The following is a 23,024-nucleotide window of genomic DNA, read 5'->3' as shown; positions in this document are numbered from 1 at the left end:
TTAACGCTATCTTTTTAACTTCTTCATATATTTCACCTAATTCTGAACTTGAAATCTTTTTAAACTGTGCGATTTATTTGTTAAGTGTCTTCATTGCTTACAGGCTATTTTTCGTTAATTTGTGTAAGGGATTCTAACTAACTTGGATATCCGGTCCCTATGTACATCCTGTTGATAAATCTTGGATTGAGAAACTCTTCATTTAATTTATTTCTGCTCATGCTTGGATTGATAGGCGTAACTTTGGGAAAACAAACTTCACTTTCTTTTACCGAGCACTATATTGCGTCATAATGACAACATTGGCTCATGTCTTTCAACATTTTATGAGAAACGTAATTTGCATTATCTATCTCTGTACCGACAATTAAACAAAATATAGATCTGTTTACTGTTTTAAAAGTCGAGTACTGCGCTGAATTTTTTAAAGTATTTTTCCGCAAGGAATATATGCTACTCTGTAAACTCCAACATTTAATATGATGAGATCATAACTCAGAGATTGCTAGTTTATTTGTCGACTTTTTTCATCTTACACCCCAAAACATTTTAAAGTTTCTTATAATTGTAATGTTAAGAAAATAAATATTTTTTCTCGTATTATCTTAACAGATATTGATTATTGCGTTATTGAAGCAAAATCTTTATTAGTCTTCACCGTACGAAGAGGTTGATGATCCTTACGTAACTGTGGTGTGCGCCTTAAAAAGGGGTAACCATGAAAATAATTGATAGCCAGAAGAAGAAGAAGAATGTTGTCAACCATTATTAGGGAACAGCTGTTTATTCCAATGACTTAAATGTCAATAAGGGGGAATAATTTAAAAAGAAAATGGACAAATTAAACGAGGAAAATGGCAGCCAGAATTTCCTGGCAGAAATTGTAAGGAAATTCTTTCCTTTTTATCTCATCAGCGAAGAAGATTGGATGCGTGGCTCCCAGCTCCCAGCGAAGTAAAACACCCGGCATTTTTTGGCGATAAATTCCATAAGTAAAAGGAATTACATTTATTAATTTGATGTGTTCAACAAAATAAATGAAAAGAATACAAAATCCAAACCTTTTTTTTTTTTTGCTAAAAAGGCTTAAATCTTAAAACAAAATATAAATCTTAAAACAAAATATAAAATTTAAAAAGCTAAAATGTGAACATTTAAGAACTAAACCTGAAAGTATTCTTAATAGTTATACAAAAACTAAATAAACATCGTAAAGTTTGGCAAAATTTTAAACAAAATGAAAATGAATTAAAGTTTAAACAAAACAAAACTGAATTAAGTTTAAACAGAATGAAAATGAATTAAAATTAAAACAAAACGAAACTGAATTAAGCTTGAAACAAAACTTAATAAATACAAAGAAAATTAAGAAAAATCTTAAAAATTAAGTCCTGGCAGAATTTTTGGAGTAAAGAGCCACACCATCGCCCATCCAATCCATCGAGGGAGGCGCAGATTTTCCGTCACTGCTATACCAGCGTGACTTGGTATCTTCCCTATAGACGTCACTATAAACTCCGGACAGACAGACGGACGACGAGGCGACATAATTAGATTCCGCGGTTTTCCTGAAAAGAAAAGTAAAATTTTAAATAAAAAGGGGTAAACAAAAGAAGTTTAATTTAAGATTTACTCGCCTGGTGTTGCAGTGCAGGATCCCTCGTTGAATTGAGCTCATTTCGAGGTTAGGTATCCACTTTTTTTTCTCGTCGATTGTTTTTGTGGTGTCGACATACTGCCTTTTGTTTGTCCTGGCCTGGAATTGGAAAATAAATTATCATTTTTTTTAATCTTGAACCGGGAATGTAGTTATAAAGCTAAACTTCATACTATTACGTACTTACTCTTTGGGAAGAACCTTGTCCATTAGCTGCCGTCAGTGGTCCTAACTCTTGATACCCGCCATCGAACCCTGAAAAGGAAAAAGAAAGAGAAGGAGCCTAGAGTTGGAATTATTTTTTTTTATGGAGTTAATAATTACGTTTCCTGTTTTTTTTCATTGATTGATAGTATAAATCAATATGTAATGTACAATAGGTGTAATAAAATTGTATACTTCCAAATGAAGATGATGTCGTTGGCTTAAGGCCATTAAGAAGGTGGTAGGGATGGTTTAAACGGAGGTAAGTGAAGGGTCAAATTTGGGACGTCAGGGAGTGGTGACGTCATGGCGAGAGGTGTTCTCGGTGGGAGGGCTATCTCTTGGTCGGACAGCCGCCAAGAGAGCTGTTTCCGGAGGAAAGAAGTGGGTTAAAGTGAGTTTAAGATTGAGTTTTTGGTAGACAAGTGTAGTTTTTTTGTATTTTTAGGCATGTTTCAGGCTTCTAATAATATTCCCCTTTTAGATATTCGTGCAAGCCCGGTATGATATTTTTTTTTGTGTTCAACCGAAAAGGTCTTCAAGTGGCAAGAACCACCCCTCACCCGACGAGCCATAGCCGCGCTAAACGCCAGCATACCGGCAACGCCACTTAAAGCCAAATATTGCGATTTTTCGTCATCCTCGGAAAACGGTTGTTACAAAATGGCGCCCAGAACGTGGGGCCTGAAACATGTCGTTAGTTTGTAATAGTTGTTAGTGATAGTGTATAAATGTGTTTTCAGTATATCTTCGATGAGACCCGTTTAGGTTACATTAAGAGTCCCTGGCGCGATGCTTCATCGAAGACGCGAGAAGACATCATTTATTTTTCAAAAACAAATATGAAACTTGTTCCTTTCTAGTGGCTTAGTCGTGCTAATTTGCATTTACGTCTAATCGCACTAGTATTACTAATTTTGTTTCATATTTATCTACAGTTAAAATTTCAAATAACAAATTCGTCTGGACGAACAGTTCTCATTTGTGGAGACCCGTTCAAGCAGCCTATAAAATGGCAGGTGACGCGCTGCTACACGAATGTGAATTGTTAGTCTCAATCGAATTTGTAGGTTTAGGTTAGTAGTATTTCCTTTTTTATACAATTCCAGTACCCGGAATTAGGTAGCGGACCGCAGACATACCGGAGTTTTCCTTTGGTCCTGCGACAATCTTGGTTTTTGACCAGGGGCCGTATTGTCATGGAATTTCTTAGGAAGGTCTGGGGAAAGCCGCCTATTCCATATTCCAGTTAAATTCCTCAGTTTTTTCCAGTAGAACTCACCGAAACCCTGTAGAAAATATTTTAAAACAGTTTAAAATTGGTATTCCTTTAGAAACAGTATATTTGACCTTCACTTACCTTTAAGTTTACCTTTTATCCCACCACCTATCTTTAGCATTTATTTATTTTTTTCAGTCAATTTCGGCTTGAAGGGTTGATACGCCGTGTCAATTTTCAAAGGGCCTGTGAATGTGAAAGAGTGTGTTAAAAATTAAATCGAATTAAATTTTATGGATTAGGAAATTAAGTTTATTAAATTTGAAACTGGTACTTAAAGTTCTATAAATATATTTTTTTTTCAACCTCAAGGTATTGCCTGAATTCCATAGAAATACCTTGAATTTTTTTTTTTTCATTTGAGTGAAGTTTTTGGCAAAAGCTTAATTTCTCTTTTAGTTTGGAAGAATTTTGTTTTATAAGAGGTTAGGAAACAACAGAGTGGAATATGCCCAGCACTAGGTCTACAAATAGGGACTCAACTGGCAGGCCAATTTTAGGTCAGAATAGTGTAGTCGCCAGTGCGGTTGTCACGACCGCTCCTACTGTTTCTGTTACCACTTATACTCGAAGTGTTCCCATAACGACGCATACGGTGTCGACTACAACGCCTGGACCGATGCCTACCAGTTCTTCTACAGCACCTCCAATACCGTCGGTTTTGCAAGACGCCGCAAATTCTTTCAACACGTCGTTCTGGTCACATGGAAGTGTCCATTCCCCGAATTACAGCGTGTTGACTGGATTGCAACAGCCATCTTTGGCACCCGGTGTGCCTACGGGTCAGCCAGCAGTCAGTACCGGAGTGCTAGAAATTATTAACACTGCAGTCGGATTAGCGCGGCGCGAAATGCGCGAGGAAGTACGGAGTCTACTGGGAGTTCCTGATGCCATACCGTCATATCGGCCACCTCCAGCAGGTTATACAGCACCAAATTATGCCCAAGGGCAGATACCCAGCCAAGCATCCATTCCCAGTGCCTTAGCAGCTGGTCAAGTAACACAACCACCACCACAACCTAATTTGTCGGTACCACCACCAGTACAAGGACCACAGTGTGGACCCCATGCATTTGCCGCATATAGACCACCACTTTTTAGCAACATGGAGTTTCCGCCCGAAGGAGGCAATCCATATGGTTTTCGTCCTCCAGCCAGTTTTTACTCTGAATCCAGCGGACGGCTAAATTTGGACAAGTGGGGTATCCGTTTCGATGGCACCGAGAAGACAGTGAATGTCCAAGAATTTATATTTCGTGTTGGACAGTTGAAGAGGGATTTCAATTGCCCGGAAGACGAATTCTTGACGAAGTTCCACCAGCTTCTAGACAAGCCAGCCTTGGATTGGTATTGGAACCAAAGGAAATTTGTCAATTTTCGTTCGTGGAGCGAGCTTGAGACTGCGCTTTTGAACCAGTACCAGCAGTATGAGAATGAGTTCCAAATACAAATGAAAATTCTGAACAGACGGCAACTACCTCATGAGACGTTCGACGATTTTTATAATTCCGTGCTGAAGCTTCGGACCCAGCAGAAAACGCCTTATCAAGAGCACGACATGGTAGAGATAATGCGGGGTAACTTGAAGCCATCTTTAGCCCAAATGATTTTCTCAGCCCAGATAAGAAGTCTAGGGGAGTTTTATCGCCAAGTTAAGAGGGCAGAAAACTTGATATGGAGCCAGAGGCAACATCAGCAGCGATATAACGTTCCTCAGAGGCTACATGAGCTTGATTGGCAGCAAGAAGAAGTCATACCAGAAGAGATGGAAGTAGATGCGATTAGTACACCGGCGAAATATAAGTGTTGGAATTGCGGAGTGTGGGGACACAGCTGGATAGATTGTAGGGAGAAGCGCAAGTTGTTTTGCTACAAATGTGGACAGGAGAATGTAACAGTTTTAGATTGTCCTAAATGTCAGGGAAACAAGTATCGGGGCCCACCTCCAACGGGGCAGGTGAGGTCAACCCCGGTATAGCCCCAGAGAAATCAAATAGTTATAGCCTTAGTGATAAGATAGTGGTATTGAAGAACATGAATTTAGAGAAATTGAAATCAGAAGCAGTAAAGAATTTGAGGGAGATTAAACCACTCCATGTTAGAATTAAGGAATATAATGAGGCTAAAGAACGAATTTTTGGAGAGGTTTCTAATAAAGTGAGGAAAGCTAGAGAACGCTTTAAGAGAAGAAAAAGAGTTAGGAAAGAAATTGCATCGGCTACATTGTATGAGGGAGATGATACTCGCCTATATACAAAGCTTACGATCAACGGACAGGAGTTGGAAGGTTTGTTGGATAGTGGTGCTACGGTGTCTTGTTTGGGGAAGAACTGCCTTAGTTTTGTAGGAAAAGCAGGATTGGAGGTAATCCATTTTCATTCTTTTATAAAGACAGCTGATGGTAGTCCACATCGAATCGTTGGAAAAGTGGCTACAATGGTCAATTTCAATAAGCAGCAGAAACCTATCATTTTCTATCTAGTGCCTTCTCTGAGTCGTGAACTTTTTCTAGGAGTCGATTTTATGCGTAGTTTTCACCTCTTTGCTCAGATTGACGGGTTGTCCCTCCATCAGGTGAGCCTCTGTGACGAAGCCGATGAGATCAGTGATGTGAAAACCCATATATTGTCCGATGAGCAACGTTCGCGTTTGCAAATTGTGAAGGATAAATTTCCATGCTTTGCCAAGTATGGTTTGGGAAAAACGAATGCTGAGGTCCACTCAATCGATACTGGCGATGCAACTCCAGTGAAGGATCGACATTATCCGGTGTCCCCGGCTGTGCAAAAGCTCATGTACGCGGAATTGGATAGGATGCTTGGCCTGGGGGTAATTGAGGAGAGCGAAAGTCCATGGAGTCACCCCGTTACGTTAGTCCGAAGGGGTGAGAAAAATCGGTTATGTTTGGATGCTCGTAAACTTAATGCGCTTACGGTCAAGGATGCCTATCCATTGCCGCATATAGAGGGTTTGCTCAGTCGGTTGGGAGACACATATTTTATCTCCAGTGTCGACCTCAAGGATGCGTTTTGGCAAATACCCCTGGACCCGTCTAGTAGAGAGAAAACTGCATTCACAGTGCCCGGAAGACCACTTTATCATTTTACGGTCATGCCTTTTGGTCTGTGTAATGCGGCCCAAAGGTTATGCCGTTTAATGGACAAAGTGATCCCCAGCGCAATCCGTGATAGAGTTTTTGTCTACCTGGATGATCTGTTGGTAGTTTCGCCCGACTTTGATACCCACCTACGGTTGTTAGAGCAAGTAGCCGATTGTTTGGCGAAAGCAGGGCTCACCATCAATGTATCCAAGTCGAAGTTCTGTTTCAAAGAGCTTAAATATTTGGGATACATTGTTGGCGGTGGCAAACTGAAAACTGATCCGGCGAAGGTGGAAACTATAGTAAAATTTGCATATCCGAAAACCATAAAACAGGTGAGAAGTTTTATGGGTACCGCAGGGTGGTATAGGAGGTTTATAGCCGACTTTGCCACCATTGCGGCTCCCATCTTCGAGACCCTCAAAAAAGGAAAAAGATTCAGTTTCACGGAAGAGGCCAGGGTAGCATTTGATAAGTTGAAGCAGGCTCTTATAAGCAGTCCCGTGCTTACACACCCGGACTTTACCAAAAGATTCTACGTGCAGTGCGATGCTTCAGACTTAGGAATAGGAGCTGTATTGTTTCAAAGAGATGACGAGGGTGAACATCCGATAGCGTATTTCTCGCAAAAGTTAACTTCTGCTCAGAGGAATTATTCTGTTACTTAGAGGGAATGTTTGGCAGTGGTGATGGCCATTAAAAAGTTTAGGCCATATATAGAGTTAATGCCCTTTACAGTAATAACTGACCACAGTAGTCTAAAATGGCTCATGTCACATAGGGATCTTTGCGGAAGGTTAGCCAGATGGAGTTTGCACTTGCAGGGATATTCTTTTGAGATAGAACACCGTAAAGGCACACAAAATGTAGTACCCGATACGCTATCTAGATATGATATGGAGGAGATTTCTCTGGACGTTAAGTCGTTAATCGACCTTGATTCACCAGCTTTTAAATCAGATGAATACTTAACCTTGATAGATACGATTGAAAGCAATTCTTCACAACTTCCTCATTTAAAAGTGGTTGAGGGTTTTGTATATAAGCGAACTCAGTTCTATGATGGTATTCCCCTCAACGAAGATTTCGCTTGGAAGTTATGGGTACCCAATGAAATGACCCAGCAAATTATAGAAAACGCACACTGCCCACCCCAAACATCTCATGGAGGTTTCTACAAAACACTTCGTAGGATTAAAGAGTATTTTTTTTGGCCAAACTTGAATACGCAAGTTAGGAATTTTGTTCAGGATTGTGTAATTTGCAAAGAAACAAAGCCAGCTAATGTTACTCTTCGGCCACCTATGGGAGCAGAAACAATTACCGAAAGACCTTTCCAACGAATTTTTATAGACTTCTTAGGTCCTTATCCTAGAACCAAAACAGGAAATAGTTTTATTTTTATTGTGGTAGACCACCTTTCAAAATTCGTCCTATTAAAGGCCATGGCCAAAGCAAATTCCAAAAACGTAGTGAAATTTTTAATCAGTGAGGTATTTCATAAATTTGGAACCCCTGAAGTAATTGTCTCCGATAACGGGAAACAATTTATCAGCAAAGAATTTGTAGACATGGTTAAGCTTTTTGGAATAAATCATACAAAGACCGCTTTTCACTCTCCTCAAGCGAATGCCTCGGAGAGAGTAAATCAATCAATTTTATCAGCAATTCGAGCGTATTTGGGAGAAGATCACCGAGAATGGGATCGAAATTTGTCAGAGATAGAATGTTCTCTGCGATCTTCTGTACATAGTTCCATCGGAACTACCCCTTATTTTGCGCTCTTTGGAGTTAACATGATTAACCATGCCAGCCTTTACAAACTAGCCCGGAAGCTTAAACTTCTTAATGACCCCGAGACAACACTCATTCCAAACTCGGTAAAACAGGATCTTATCAGAGAAAAGATAAGAAATAGTCTGCACCAGGCATACTTGAGACATGAGAAGTCGTATAATCTTAGAAGTCGTCAGGTCAAGTTCATCCCAGGGCAAGAAGTTTTCCGAAGAAGTTTTGGGCAAAGTGTTTTTAAAAATAATTATAATGCTAAACTTGACAAGAAATTTTTCAAGTGTCGCATTGTTAAGCCAGTTGGGAAATGCCTTTATGAAGTCGAAGATCTTAAAGGGCATCCCCTCGGCGTTTTTCACGCTAAGGATTTGAAGCAATAAATGCTTAATAATTGATTAATCTAATTTTTCTTTTGGTTATTTTTTTTTTTTTTTTTTGCATATATATAGCGACCGAAGTCTAAAGCATATATATATGAGGATAGCATGTGTTTTTTTTTAATTAATTGAAGTTTAGTTTTTTAAATTAAAGCGGAGATCTCAGGATGAAATACTAATCCGCAAAGTCTACACGAAAAGTATATAAAATTGAATTCTAAATCTAGCTTAACTAAAATTGCATCATTTTTCTCCAATACTCACCTGAATTTTCCAAGAGTTCCGGGAAATCCGTTCGAATTTAGTTGAAGTAATACCTGCATTGAAAAAAAAAAAACAAATTTCATTAGTATTATTTAAGATATAATATTAAAAGGACTAACCTGAATTACGACTTACGAAATGTCCTTTATTATTCCTAAGCTGATACAAGCTGTAGGGCAGCTTTCTCTTCATAAGTGATTTGTAGTTGAGTGTATGGGTAAGGGTTGAACCCAATTTCTCCAATTTTTAGCCATAAAAGTAAAGGAAAAAGAAGGAATTAGTGAAATGTCATGAGGTAATATGGTTGGAAAAATAAATGTAATGAAATGAACATCTCAAAAGAAAGAAAAGAAATTAAAAATGAAATGCCATACTTACAAAGGGGCTTGGCTGAAATTTTTTATAAATTTTATGGTTATAAGAAATAGAGTTCTCATAATTTTTCTCATTTTCCAGAGCAAAATTACAAAAACTACGAAAGAGAATTAAAACTACATCTTACGTTTATCTTAGCGCCGACCGTAGTCCCACTTAGGTCTCGCTTAGAATTTTGGATGATGGTGTAGTTCGGAACCCTGTTTTTTTTCATTCGAACAGGCGTCCAATCTCCTAGACTCTAACAGCAGAAGTCAGAATTTCGAAGTCAGAGTACGAATCAAAGCACTCCGGGTTTGCCGACTCTAGCTGATGTCTGCGCTTTCGGAGCAGTCACGTAGTGACTGTCCTTGACCATTAGTGCAATTCCCCTTTCGCGATAGGTACCGCAGTAGCCGTTTGCTCTATGGCACGGGCCAGGGAACTGTTGTACACGAGGTCGCAGATCAGTCCGTCACTCGCCTTACGACGCTAGAGTCTGGAAGCCGGTAGACAAAAAGAAACAAATACACCTCAGTGCATTCGTAAGCCATCGTATCCGACATTCTGGCAAAAGCTGAAGGTCCAGGCGATGGTACATCTGCTGGAAGAAAAGTAGAACAGGATTGCTCGAACTTACCATCCATTGTATTTCCTGTTTTTGCAGGTCAGACCAATTCCACCACCTAAAGGTAATGAATGCCTGGAAAGATAAAAAATAACTTATTAATATCTTTTGTTTATACAATTTTCAGCATTTCCATATCTACTTACCTTTTGTGAATTAGATATCCAATTCGGGCAACTTTTTGGGTTGTCTTGTGAGATTATGGAAAACTTTTCTTGGTTTCCATAGGAGGCCAATCTCCTAGACACCAACAGCAGAGGTCAGAAAGAATACGCTGGATTACGATAGAAGCATCCCAAATTTACGGACTCTAACAATATGTTAACGATTCCTGAGCAGTCAATTTATGACTGTCTTTGACCATTTGTGCACTCTTCCTTTGTATACCCATACGCATCCATGGCACAAGGCAGAAGAGTGTTGTACACAAGGTCGCAGAGCTGTCAGTCATCGAATTATGAAGATAGAGTCTGAAATCGGGAAGACAAAACCAAACACACCTAGGTATATTTGGAGTAATGTCGTATCCAACTTTCTGACCAAAGCTGGGGGTCCTAGTTGATGGTACCCCTACGGAAAAAGAAGACACCATGCTCAACTCACCTTTCTTTCAGGCTAAACTCGTGCAAAAAAAATCTGTAAAGAGAAGAAAAAGAAAATAAGTATTAGTTCTGTGTCCTAACGGTGGACTATGATTTAAATTAAAACGAAGAGAGAATTTATTTTTGTAATTTTTTTATTTCTTTCAATTTAATTCCGTTAAAATTTTAGAATATTTCACTTTATTCGTCACATCAAATTCACCGAAGCCCAATTTTATATAATATTTTCGGTAACTTATTCGTTGATTCACAATAATTTTTTTAATATCATTGCTTAATAGTTTATTTCATTTTTACGACACTTCAATTTTTTTCTCTTCTTTAAAATCTTGCAAAAATTTTTATTGCACTGAAATTTTTTTTTTTCACATTTTGTTATTAAAAATAGACACAATAGTTGTTTTTTTTACGTCCGTCCGATATATAAGTTTTTTCTATTTTTTTTTTCCTGTAAAAATTTTCTTTTTTTATTAAAATTTAATTTTTTATATCAAAATTCAGGATATTTCACTTCAGTTTTACCTAAGCCAAATTCTTAAAAGAAAATTTATTTTCATTAAATTCACACTATTTTCAATTTCATTTTCATTCACTTTTCTTTTTCATTCATTGTTTAGACATTGATTCGCACAATTCTTAACTAGTAAAAAAAATACTTTTTAATTTTTTTTGTTCATTTCAATTCAATTTTTCGCACTTTTTGTCTTTAAAGAAAAAAAATAAACACAATATTTGCACACATAATTTAGGTCTGTCTTAATTTTTCACTAGTAATTATTAATTTCCGACAATGATCATTAATTATTCCTTTTGCACCTCACTTTTCACTTTATTCGTTTTTGCACTTTGTTTTGTTTTCACCATTTCAATTTTCTTTTCTTTTGGCAACATTATCATTTTAATTTCATTCGCACTTATCACTCATTCCTTAATTCTATATTTTCTTTATCTGTTCCATTTTTATTCACTATTCACTCACTTCGAATTTATTTCGAACTTATTGTTTCCGCCAAAGTCACATTTTTTCTTAATGAGTGCAATTTTTCATTGTAAATGCAACTTTTACTTACACTCACACACACACACACATTGAAGGGAAATCATTAATTTTTTTTTTGGGCTAGGAAATTAAATTAATTTCAGGAAATTAATTTTAATTGTTTCATTTAAACCACTTTATTATTATATTTCCTTGTATTCTTTTAATTTTCTTTATTATTTTCTAAGATTTATACGGATTAATTTTTCATGCAACTATTTGCCATTTACTATTATCACATACACCCGCACTGTATGTCACTGATAATTTTCATTCATTTCTTTTGCACTTAAATCACTTTAATTGCACACATTATTATAACTTACCCGGCACTGGCACTTGTTTTATTAAATTATTAAATATTTCACTATAATTTTTTTTCACTTTACTTACCCAAAATTTAATAATTTCTGCAGCTCCAAAATTGTCCGTCCGTCCGCGTGCTAATCCGCCAAAAATTTACAATACAATCGTACTCCGATTGTTTTCATTCATAAACATCACTACTATCGATAGTTACGTTACGTCAGACTAAACGATAACGCGTAGCGTATGACGTAAACTTTATACCAGGTTCGTATAGACGAAAATGGAGCGTTTACACTGTAATAAATAAATCAGTTCGGAATTAAATTTTATTTTGGAAAATCAGAAAATGAGTGTTAGGGATGCCAAACCACGATTGTTAGGGATGCCAAACATCGATTTTTTTTTCAATTGCCGTATCATAAACAATGATTTTTTTTTTATTTTTATATCGAATGTCGCACTTTTTTCCCCCTATCCTTCGATAAGGATATCAGCAGGATAGTTGGCTTTGTGGTGTGCGCCTTAAAAAGGGGTAACCATGAAAATAATTGATAGCCAGAAGAAGAAGAAGAAGAATGTTGTCAACCATTATTAGGGAACAGCTGTTTATTCCAATGACTTAAATGTCAATAAGGGGGAATAATTTAAAAAGAAAATGGACAAATTAAACGAGGAAAATGGCAGCCAGAATTTCCTGGCAGAAATTGTAAGGAAATTCTTTCCTTTTTATCTCATCAGCGAAGAAGATTGGATGCGTGGCTCCCAGCTCCCAGCGAAGTAAAACACCCGGCATTTTTTGGCGATAAATTCCATAAGTAAAAGGAATTACATTTATTAATTTGATGTGTTCAACAAAATAAATGAAAAGAATACAAAATCCAAACCTTTTTTTTTTTTGCTAAAAAGGCTTAAATCTTAAAACAAAATATAAATCTTAAAACAAAATATAAAATTTAAAAAGCTAAAATGTGAACATTTAAGAACTAAACCTGAAAGTATTCTTAATAGTTATACAAAAACTAAATAAACATCGTAAAGTTTGGCAAAATTTTAAACAAAATGAAAATGAATTAAAGTTTAAACAAAACAAAACTGAATTAAGTTTAAACAGAATGAAAATGAATTAAAATTAAAACAAAACGAAACTGAATTAAGCTTGAAACAAAACTTAATAAATACAAAGAAAATTAAGAAAAATCTTAAAAATTAAGTCCTGGCAGAATTTTTGGAGTAAAGAGCCACACCATCGCCCATCCAATCCATCGAGGGAGGCGCAGATTTTCCGTCACTGCTATACCAGCGTGACTTGGTATCTTCCCTATAGACGTCACTATAAACTCCGGACAGACAGACGGACGACGAGGCGACATAATTAGATTCCGCGGTTTTCCTGAAAAGAAAAGTAAAATTTTAAATAAAAAGGGGTAAACAAAAGAAGTTTAATTTAAGATTTACTCGCCTGGTGTTGCAGTGCAGGATCCCTCGTTGAATTGAGCTCATTTCGAGGTTAGGTATCCACTTTTTTTTCTCGTCGATTGTTTTTGTGGTGTCGACATACTGCCTTTTGTTTGTCCTGGCCTGGAATTGGAAAATAAATTATCATTTTTTTTAATCTTGAACCGGGAATGTAGTTATAAAGCTAAACTTCATACTATTACGTACTTACTCTTTGGGAAGAACCTTGTCCATTAGCTGCCGTCAGTGGTCCTAACTCTTGATACCCGCCATCGAACCCTGAAAAGGAAAAAGAAAGAGAAGGAGCCTAGAGTTGGAATTAATTTTTTTATGGAGTTAATAATTACGTTTCCTGTTTTTTTTCATTGATTGATAGTATAAATCAATATGTAATGTACAATAGGTGTAATAAAATTGTATACTTCCAAATGAAGATGATGTCGTTGGCTTAAGGCCATTAAGAAGGTGGTAGGGATGGTTTAAACGGAGGTAAGTGAAGGGTCAAATTTGGGACGTCAGGGAGTGGTGACGTCATGGCGAGAGGTGTTCTCGGTGGGAGGGCTATCTCTTGGTCGGACAGCCGCCAAGAGAGCTGTTTCCGGAGGAAAGAATTGGGTTAAAGTGAGTTTAAGATTGAGTTTTTGGTAGACAAGTGTAGTTTTTTTGTATTTTTAGGCATGTTTCAGGCTTCTAATAATATTCCCCTTTTAGATATTCGTGCAAGCCCGGTATGATATTTTTTTTTGTGTTCAACCGAAAAGGTCTTCAAGTGGCAAGAACCACCCCTCACCCGACGAGCCATAGCCGCGCTAAACGCCAGCATACCGGCAACGCCACTTAAAGCCAAATATTGCGATTTTTCGTCATCCTCGGAAAACGGTTGTTACATAACTCAAAGTATATTATTATATCTGGTTTGTACAGTATTAGAATATGGCTTTATATTGCGAAGGCCACTTTATAAATTTTACTCTGATAAAATTGAATCAGTACAAATTAAGTTTTTATAATTTTCGCTCCACGTGGTTTGTAGGAGAGCTCCATGCAGGGAACTGTACATATAGTTCAAAGTTTTGATATAAGACCCATATAACAGTACCGCCGCAAATTGGGTATTTTTTGATGTTTTTTTTTTACAATTTTCACCAGAATGTTTCAAGTTTTGTATTTGAACACCGTAATGGGCACCACCTTCTACTTCTAAAAATGTCTACATGTCCACCTCTTCGTATAGCCCCCATATAGTATGGTATATCCCTATATTCGGGTTTGTGAAGATTTTAGCCATATTGATCAACAGAATTATATGGAGTTCGTGGTAGGTCCGCGTTTTCGTATAGCCGTCATATAACGGTACCTCTAGGTATTCGGTGTTCTGAAAATTCTATTTACACTTTTCATCGGAATTATTTTAAATTTTAAATATGGTGTTCGCAATAGATACTACTTTCTGTGACTGATAATTATCTGTGCAGATCCATGGAGTTTTTAAAATTTTAGTAGCATTTTGCAACAGAATTTTTATAACAATTTGCAAGTTAGTTGCAAATGGTGGAGGTTATTTAAACTTCGGCCCGACCGAAATTAGATTCTATTTTACTTGTTTCTTTTTTAACAACTCTCCTGAGCTATATGCGAACATAACGACGCAAATAATCCGTATACGCACCCGGATATAATGATCCACAAACTGCCCTAATTATTTGCAATATAGCATTTGTTAAACCAATTATTCATTAGCGTATCAACAATTAATATATTCTTACATATTTCTAAACAAAAACATAAAAACTTTAATGAATCATTTTTTCATGCCTTTTTATTCCCTATATATCACGGTAGTATATAAAGATGCATATGTATGCATGCTTATTTCACTTCGATGGCAAATTTGGTTACATTTTTCTATGTGCACTATATAATAAAATTATCTTTTCCCCGTTGACTTTGATTTTTTTTTCAATGGGGATGTGCAGCAGATTGAAGTTATAACAGAAAATAACTACTTTATTACTCAGAAATTAGAGCAGAAGAAGTAACTAACAGCGTAACACCCTTAAATTTGAATCAAACCCCTTGGACTGTCGGTTCTATGTTCCAGATTGACTCGAAGGAACCAAACTTCGACCAGTAACCGACAACCCTGCAAATACATGTTCGTGTTTTTTTGATGTGGGAGCAACATTACCCGAAATGTTTTATCAATGGCCGAGCGGGTGTTAAGGCCAATCCCGGACCATGGTTCTGCTCCGTTTGTCATAATCGCTTCTACACAGATCAGTCTCGGTGAGATGTAACGGATACATTGAGTGGTTGCATTGATGTGGCTTAAATCGGAGACAGGAGTATAACGATAGGGAAATTGCTTCCTGCTGGGCCAATGAAGACCTCAGTAAGTCATCTTCATTGTCCACGTGTTCATTTCATCCACAAGATCCACAATCACGGTGTCCAAACTTATCCATTACCATGGGTATTGATCAATGTAGCTTTAGTTTTATTCCAGTTGATCACAAATCCATTAAAAGAAATCCACGGTGAAGGAGAAAAGGCAATAGAGTTCACCAATTATCTAACCTATGAATTATCAACCGCTCTGAAGACAACATGGATGTCATACAAAAACAGACAGCATCAGCTGTCAACAACTGATTGCATGATGTCATTAATACACATGATAAGGGTTAGGTTAAAGGATACGTAGTTGTTTAAAACACAGCCACTCCACTCGGTGATCTGCTGGCCCATTGTGTTCATCCTATTTGGAGAAAAGGTTTAAGTTTAAGTTTAAGAAGAGTGTGAAAGTGTATCCACGTTGTGATCAGCGTATTGTCTTTAGCCATTTTAATCTTCTGGCTAATTGATAAAAATACTTGTAAGAAGTGACACAATCGTTCACTGAGCTATCGATCTCTGGATCTACTCAGATCCGCCTCTGGTCAATTCATCTGCTGATTCATTGCCGGATATGTTACAATGACCACGGACCCAACAAAGTTTGACAGATGTCTTAAACTTTTCCATAGCATTTCTCCGGATCTCCGTATATTCAAGCTTTTATAGAAGACTCCAGCTCCCGTGCACTTTCCATCTTTGAACCATCGGCATAGCGGGCTTTACCGTTAAAAGGTGGTGTGTTCCGGGTCCAGATGTCCCTGTTTGGTATATGGATGTCCAGTGTTTGGAAACGTTGCCTGGGTAATATAAAATCACTGGTTATAGCCCGACCTCCCATACCCTCAACATACTTAAGAATATTGTCCAAGAGAACTGACTCCGCCTTTGATCAAGTTCATTGAGTCGTAGGGCACACCTAGCAGCTTGTTCCTCTACAAAAAGACTTAAGGGTTTAAGGTTATGTAGGGTGTCAAGTGCAGATTGGGGTGTGCTTTTAAAGGCACCTGTAATTAGTAACGATGCTACTCTTTGGACTTTATCAATGTTTTTGCTGAATGTAGCTTTGCCAAAAGCTTGCCACCACAATAGCCCACTAAGTAAGAATCAATCCCACGGCAGCGGGTTCTACGACACCGGATTGACCCGAAACAACAACATTCCAGTTTCGGCCAGCGGCTGCCAACCCAGTATATACATGTTCGTGTTTGTTTATTTTTCTGTTTTGGGAGCAGCACATCCCGGAATGCTTGCTCCGGATTCTTTTGGTCCGTGCCGGGCTTGAGGAAAACCCCGGACCATGGTTCTGTACGGTTTGCCAAAACACCATCCACCATAGATCAGTCTCGGTGCGATGTAATGGATGCAGAGGATGGGTGCATTTTAGAAATTGTTCCGGTTTAACCCGGTTGCGAGACTATAGCGATAGGGACTATGTTGCTTCGTGCTGCACCAACGTAGTCCCCAGTGAGTCCACGACCTCGTCGTCACCTTCCGAGTCGTCGTCAGAGTATGGGACTCCCCCGCAGTCTCCAGAACAGCAACATTTACCGCAGCCCTTAACGCCACATTTTGCTGTTCCAATTCCGGACAATGCATCATTCTTGCAGTTCAATTGCAACGGACTCCGAGGTAAAATTGATGAGATAGTGGATTTTATGAATCGGAGGAATATTAAGATCGCAGCGGTGCAGGAAACCAAGCTCAATGAAAATTGTAGCTTACAACGTTGCAATGGTTACAACGTATTAAGGAAAGATCGCACCAGAAGTGGAGGTGGGGGATTAGCGTTCCTGATACACCATTCTGTTCACTACAGACCTATCTCGCTTGAGCTAGTCTCTAGTGACCCGTACATGGAGTGTATGGGGGTAGCAGTCAAGTGTGGTACTGCCGAGGTAGAGGTGCTTAATGTGTATATCCCGCCGGTTAATAGCTGTGAACCGCGATACTTGCCTAATATAAGCCCACTTTTGGAAGGCAATAACCGCCTGGTACTAGGGGACTTCAATGCCCACCATGAGTTGTGGCATTCCGTCCTAGGTAATGACCAGAGGGGATCAGCGTTGGCAGAGCAGATTGACTGCTCCACATTTTGCACGGTAAACGAGGATGCCCCCACCCGAATTAGAGGAGAGTGTCACAGTTCGCCAGATTTAACCATCGTGTCACCCGGTCTGATAAATGACGTGACTTGGCAACCCGTCATTTCTCTTGGCTCAGACCATCTCCCGATAATCGTCTCCATCAGCAGATCGCCCGATTTCATAACCTCTGAACGCCGCACTTTCCTTAACCATGGGAAAGCCCACTGGCCCGAGTTCAGAGAGTTCACCAACCTTCGCTTCAGAGAACTGCCCAATCCTTCTAATGTTCGGGTAGCTGAAAGGATTTTCCGGGACATCATCAAAGCTGCAGCCGCTCGCTATATACCTGCTGGTCGAATACCCGAAGTAAGACCAAATTTCCCAGCAGAGGCAGCGGTATTAACGAATGAGCGTGATGAGCTCCGACGTACCAACCCTACTGATCCCAGAGTCAAGGAACTGACAGTGGAAGTCAACCGGTTGGTACAGGAGCATAAGCGGAAAAAGTGGCTAGACCATCTGAAGTGTTGCAACATTGGAACCGATTTGAGTAAACTGTGGGTAACGGTAAAGTCACTCTCGAACCCTGGAAAAAAGGATGATAGGACAGCAGTCACATTTAACGACGTAACTGTGACTGATCCGAAGAGGTGCGCTGGCTGTTTTAACCGCCAATTTGTCGAGCACCCCGAGAGTGATAGGGCGAGGCGAAGAGTACTACGTCGTATAAGAGCTCTTCCCGCCGAGGATGTACCTCCACAGTTTACGATGGGTGATGTTGTGAATGTCATCCGAAACGCTAAGTCATCTAAAGCGTTGGGCCCGGACGGAATATCAATGGTAATGTTGAAGCAACTGGATACGCCGGGAGTTGAGTATTTAACCAAAGTCCTTAACTTGTCGTTAGCCACCCACATAGTTCCCGAAGCCTGGAAAATGGGCAGGGTGGTCCCGCTACTGAAGTCTGGCAAGGATGCCAGCAATGGCGAATCGTACAGGCCAATTTCGCTTTTGTCGCCAGTAGCAAAGACTCTCGAGGCCTTACTCCTCCCCAGTATCAGAGGAAGCTATTCAGTTGCTAACCATCAACACGGTTTCCGTCCACTACATAGCACTACAACAGCATTGCACGCCATATCCACACATATCAGTCGAGGACTCAACCAGAACAGGCCGTGCCACAGAACAGTAGTGGTGGCTCTCGACCTTTCAAAGGCCTTTGATACGGTCAACCATGCCACGCTGTTCGAGGACGTTGAGAACACTACCCTCCGGCCAAGTTTGAAACGTTGGATAGTCAACTATATGTGTGGACGCCAGTCGTACGTGGAATTCCGGAATAAGAAGTACAAGCCTCGTAGAGTGAAACAGGGAGTTCCCCAAGGTGGGGTGATATCTCCGGAACTGTTTAACCTCTACCTTTCCGGAATTCCGCGCCCTCCAGACGGTATCGAGATCGTAACTTATGCGGATGATTGTACGATCATGGCGTCGGGTCCTGTAGTTGATGACATATGTGTCAGGGTGAATAACTATCTCGCGGAGCTTGCCGCCTTCTTCCACGCGAGGAATATGAGAATATCCGCCACTAAATCCACGGCTACACTATTTACCACATGGACTGCGGAGATGAGCACACAGCTGAATGTGCAGATCGAGGGGCATATAATTCCGACCATAATTTACGTTCGATAGCATGTTCAAGTCTTCCGCGCAAGCCACAGCTATTTGCGATAAAATGAAAAGTAGGAACAAGGTCCTCAAGGCGCTAGCCGGCAGCACTAGGGGTGCGGATAAGGAAACCTTGTTGACCTCTTATAAAGCGATAGGTCGGTCTGTGGTTAGCTATGCGGGTCCAGTGTGGTCGGCGAATACAAGTGCAACGCAGTGGAAAAGTATTCAGACCTGCCAGAATGCCGCCCTGAGAACTGCAACAGGGTGCCTCCTCATGACGCCTGTGGACCACCTACATGAGGAGACGAAGGTTCTTCCCTTACGTCAGCATAATCATATGTTTTCGTTGCAGTACCTGCTTGGGTGTTATCGCGGGAGTCACCCTAACCACCATATGGTGGATAGAACTCCCCCACCCAGGCGTGTCAGGAAGGACATGCACGATCTAGAGAGAGTGGTCCAGCGATATAAGAGAGAGCCTCTAGATCATGAAGCCTATCAAGCGGGTCTGAATAGCATTCATACTGATGCAGTCGCAGAGGTAGTTAATAATTACAGTATGAATGCCATACTCGGAGTCCACCCCCCATCCATTGCAGCTGAAGAACGTCGGCTGCCTAGGCAAACCAGGGTAGTTTTGGCCCAACTACGTTCAGGATGGTGCAGCCGTCTTAATTCGTATTGGGCACGAATTGATAAGGATGTGCGGAACGCCTGCCCAGCGTGCGATACAGGCCCGCACAACACGCTGCACTTGTTTAATTGTCCAGCCAAACCTACCCAACTCCGTCCAGAGGATCTATGGCTACAGCCCATAAAGGTAGCAGAATTCCTAAACCTGGACATTGAGGAAGAACCGGATTAGTCGAAAAAAAAAAAAAAAACAACAGAACGTGTAAAACTGCTACAATAACTAAGTAAGAATTGGTCGAACTACAGATTCATATATCCATTTGATTATAAGTGGCTTAAGTCCCCAGCTCTTACCTATGGAGTTTCTGCAAGAGTAGAGAGCGATTAAGCATCTCTTCACTCGCTCCTCGATATTCCTTTTCTAATTTCATTTTTGGTTAAAGGTAGTACCGAGGTACTTAGCTTCCGTTGATAGTCTTAACCTAACGAAAAATCTGGGATTTTCCACCTCCTTTGAAAAATACCAGCTCGCGCCGAGTCCGCTGCATCGTGCCAATCTACCGCAATCGGCAGAACCACATCGTCAGCGTAAGCCACTACTTTTGTTCCGTCATGTTCCAGGTCCTTTAGGATATCGTTTATCACCAGAAGCAAGAGTAATTGTGAGATAACCTCTGCTTGTGTGGTACCCTTAGTAACTGATTTCTTGACAGAGCTCTCCCCAATGCATGAATTGATGATTCTGCTACTGAGCATTACATCAATCCATTCAATTAGGGGTGGTGGTAAACTAAGTTTTATAAGGCAACCATGAATTGCCTCAAGTGTAACATTGTTGAATGCGCCTTCTATATCGAGAAAGGCTGCCAAGGTGAAGAACGGGTAGTTCAGGTTCTTCTCCACAAAACCCACTGTATCATGCGGCGCTGTTTTAACATATTTACCTTTCGTGTAGGCATGTTGATCAGTGCTGATTGAAGTCAAGGATAGTTGAGATCTGATTTCAATATCTATTATTCTCACTAGGGTTTTCAATGAAAAAGACGAAAGACTGATAGGCCTGTAGTATTTTGGAAATACATAATTTGGGAATGTAAGTGACGGTAATTTCCCTCCACAGTGATGGAATGACAGAGAGGCGTAGACAAGCCCTAAAGATCACATCCAGAAATGGTATTATTACCGTCGATGCGTGTTGTAACATGGCGGAACAATGCCGTCCGGTCCCGGAGACTTGAAAGGTTTAAAGGAGTTTATCGCCCATAAAATTATGAGGGTGCTTATAATCCTATCAATCAGACTCAACTCCACTACCCCACAGTGCTGACTATATTGCTCTGTCAGTCAATCATTTCTCGCATCTGTGCAGTTGAGAAAGTGAGTGCTGGCTAGCAGATTGAGAGTCTCTAGAAAAGAGTCAGTCCAACTTCCATCTCCTTGTTCTATGCATCCAATGGATTTAGGGTCCTTTGAAAGAACCTTACGAAATCTGGAAGCTTCATTGGCATTTTCTACAGACTCAGTAAAACACACCCATGGTAACCTTTTAGCCCCCTTGATCTCCCTGTTGTACCTGTTGAAAGCATATTTGTATGCTTCCCAGTCCGTACTCAGTTTTATCTTGTTGGCCCTATTATATAAGCGTCTGCTTACTTTCCTGAGCTTAACTATATCCTTAGACCACCAAACAATTTGGCATCTTTTGCCAGGGAAGGTAAGCGGACAAGTTTTCTCATAACAACCAATCAGAATCTTTGCTATTAAAATAACGGAGTCATCAATGATTGAGGCAGTGGCTACCGGTAAAATACTTGTAGATTTCAGCATCAACTCAGTAAACTCCAAGTATTTGTCCTATCGAGCCTTTCTTGGATTCCTATGAGGTTTCTGATGCAGTCCCTCTACTGAGATTTGGTATGTTATCCTCCGATGATCCAAGAAGGAGCATTCGGCGGAAACCTTCCAATTCAGTGTAAAAGATTTATCCATGTTTGTAAGGGTGAGATCAATGACCTCCTCCCTATGTTCATTTTGAAAAGTAGCCTCGTTTCCTCTTTTACCTATTTTGGGATTATGTTTAAGGATATAATCAAAAATGGACACAACTCTGGCATTGGTATCCATACTGCCTCATTGAAAGTGGTGGGCGTTGGCGTCGTATCCAACGACGAGATTGCCCTTGCTTTCCAGCTCCGTTAACAGCTTTTCTACTACCTGGCCTGGCGGGTTGGGGTGTTCATAAGATAGATATTGGGAGACAAAAATGAGGATTCTTTCAGATCGTTTCTCCAGCGTAACCGTCGTGGCGTCTCCTTCGCTGAAATTGTAAAGAAAAATTAAGTTAAAACTCTTTTTAGCGACGATACATGTTCTAACCTTTTCTCCGTAGGTGGTAGAGTAGGATATTTTTGAATATATAGTGTTCTTGGACCAGGGCTATGTCAACTTCAGTTTTAGTGAGGGATAGGAGAAGTTCGGCAGACGGAGTCGAATCCATCCCGTGCCGAAATTCAGTTTCCCCCATGAGCCTGAAGATATTCCTGGCCAGCAGTATCAACAGATACCTTGATAACCAGGCCTCCTCCATCTGTACTTGAACAGACTAATCGCCAGTTGTCCGTACAGAGATTGAGATTTTTTCCTAGTATTATCAGCATACGTGCCGTGTCTACCGAAAGTGGTGGCACCAATGCTGATAATACCTTTCTTCAGGGTATATCCTTCAGGGATGCAGCCGCTATTTCGCTTTCCTCCCAAAGTCCGCGAAAGTCATCTACTGCGGGTACAAGGAAGTTTTTAGACTCCTCGTTTTCGCAGCAAATGACCTTCATTCCTTCAGTGCAGCCCCTTAGGATCTTCCCCTAGAAAAACTAGCTCCTTCAGACGGTCCTCAATGAGCATTAAACGACTTTCGCTGATTTTGCCTTCCGGCTCAGTACGATCAATAACTGCTACACGGAGGTTGTCCGGGTACACAGTTTGGGAAAATTTCCTTTTTCTGCTGGTTCGAAGGTTGGGGTTTGGTAGATTCAGTTTTGGCTTTAGTAGACTTAAGTTCTACAGAAGCTTATTGAGTCGTAGCAACCATTACCTTCTTTTTAGATAGCGCAGCTGGTGGAGCCTCGGGTTGTGGTTCCTCTGTCGACCGTCCCCTCTTCATCGTTAAACGAGATGAGC

General features: G+C 40.0%; 2 protein-coding genes and 1 long non-coding RNA gene across 5 annotated transcripts in view; 1 reads left to right on the top strand and 2 right to left on the bottom strand.

Annotated features, from left to right (window-relative positions):
- LOC131804699 (serine--tRNA ligase, mitochondrial-like) overlaps window positions 1-23,024 on the top strand; it is a 30,118-nt gene that overhangs the window by 2,318 nt on the left and 4,776 nt on the right. The gene's annotated exons all lie outside the window — the stretch shown is intronic.
- Window positions 1,320-12,291, bottom strand: LOC101899627 (uncharacterized). Of its 2 annotated transcripts, XR_009343229.1 has the most exons (8): window positions 11,689-12,291; window positions 9,801-10,290; window positions 8,792-9,729; window positions 8,673-8,725; window positions 3,222-3,326; window positions 3,004-3,150; window positions 1,845-1,912; window positions 1,637-1,756 (listed from the first exon to the last, which is right to left on the bottom strand). XR_009343229.1 is itself a non-coding variant. In XM_059127764.1 (7 exons), exons 4-7 carry the CDS (start codon window positions 2,999-3,001, stop codon window positions 1,385-1,387), a joined length of 399 nt encoding a protein of 132 aa, XP_058983747.1. In that variant the 5' UTR covers window positions 3,002-3,150; window positions 3,222-3,326; window positions 8,673-8,725; window positions 8,792-9,024; the 3' UTR covers window positions 1,320-1,384. The 2 variants fall into 2 exon arrangements, 1 of the variants encoding a protein (XP_058983747.1); XM_059127764.1 differs by lacking the exons at window positions 9,801-10,290; window positions 11,689-12,291 and adding an exon at window positions 1,320-1,568 and having other exon boundaries at window positions 1,638-1,756; window positions 2,974-3,150; window positions 8,792-9,024.
- On the bottom strand, window positions 13,063-13,948 carry LOC131804700 (uncharacterized). The gene is made up of 2 exons (XR_009343230.1): window positions 13,271-13,948; window positions 13,063-13,182 (listed from the first exon to the last, which is right to left on the bottom strand). It is a non-coding gene; the product is annotated as an uncharacterized LOC131804700 (long non-coding RNA).

Source organism: Musca domestica, unplaced genomic scaffold, assembly GCF_030504385.1.
Source record: "Musca domestica strain aabys unplaced genomic scaffold, Musca_domestica.polishedcontigs.V.1.1 47, whole genome shotgun sequence".
Lineage (NCBI taxonomy): Eukaryota > Metazoa > Arthropoda > Insecta > Diptera > Muscidae > Musca > Musca domestica.
The sequence above is the reverse complement of the archived record's forward strand: the minus strand, read 5'-3'. Positions and strand labels throughout refer to the sequence as shown.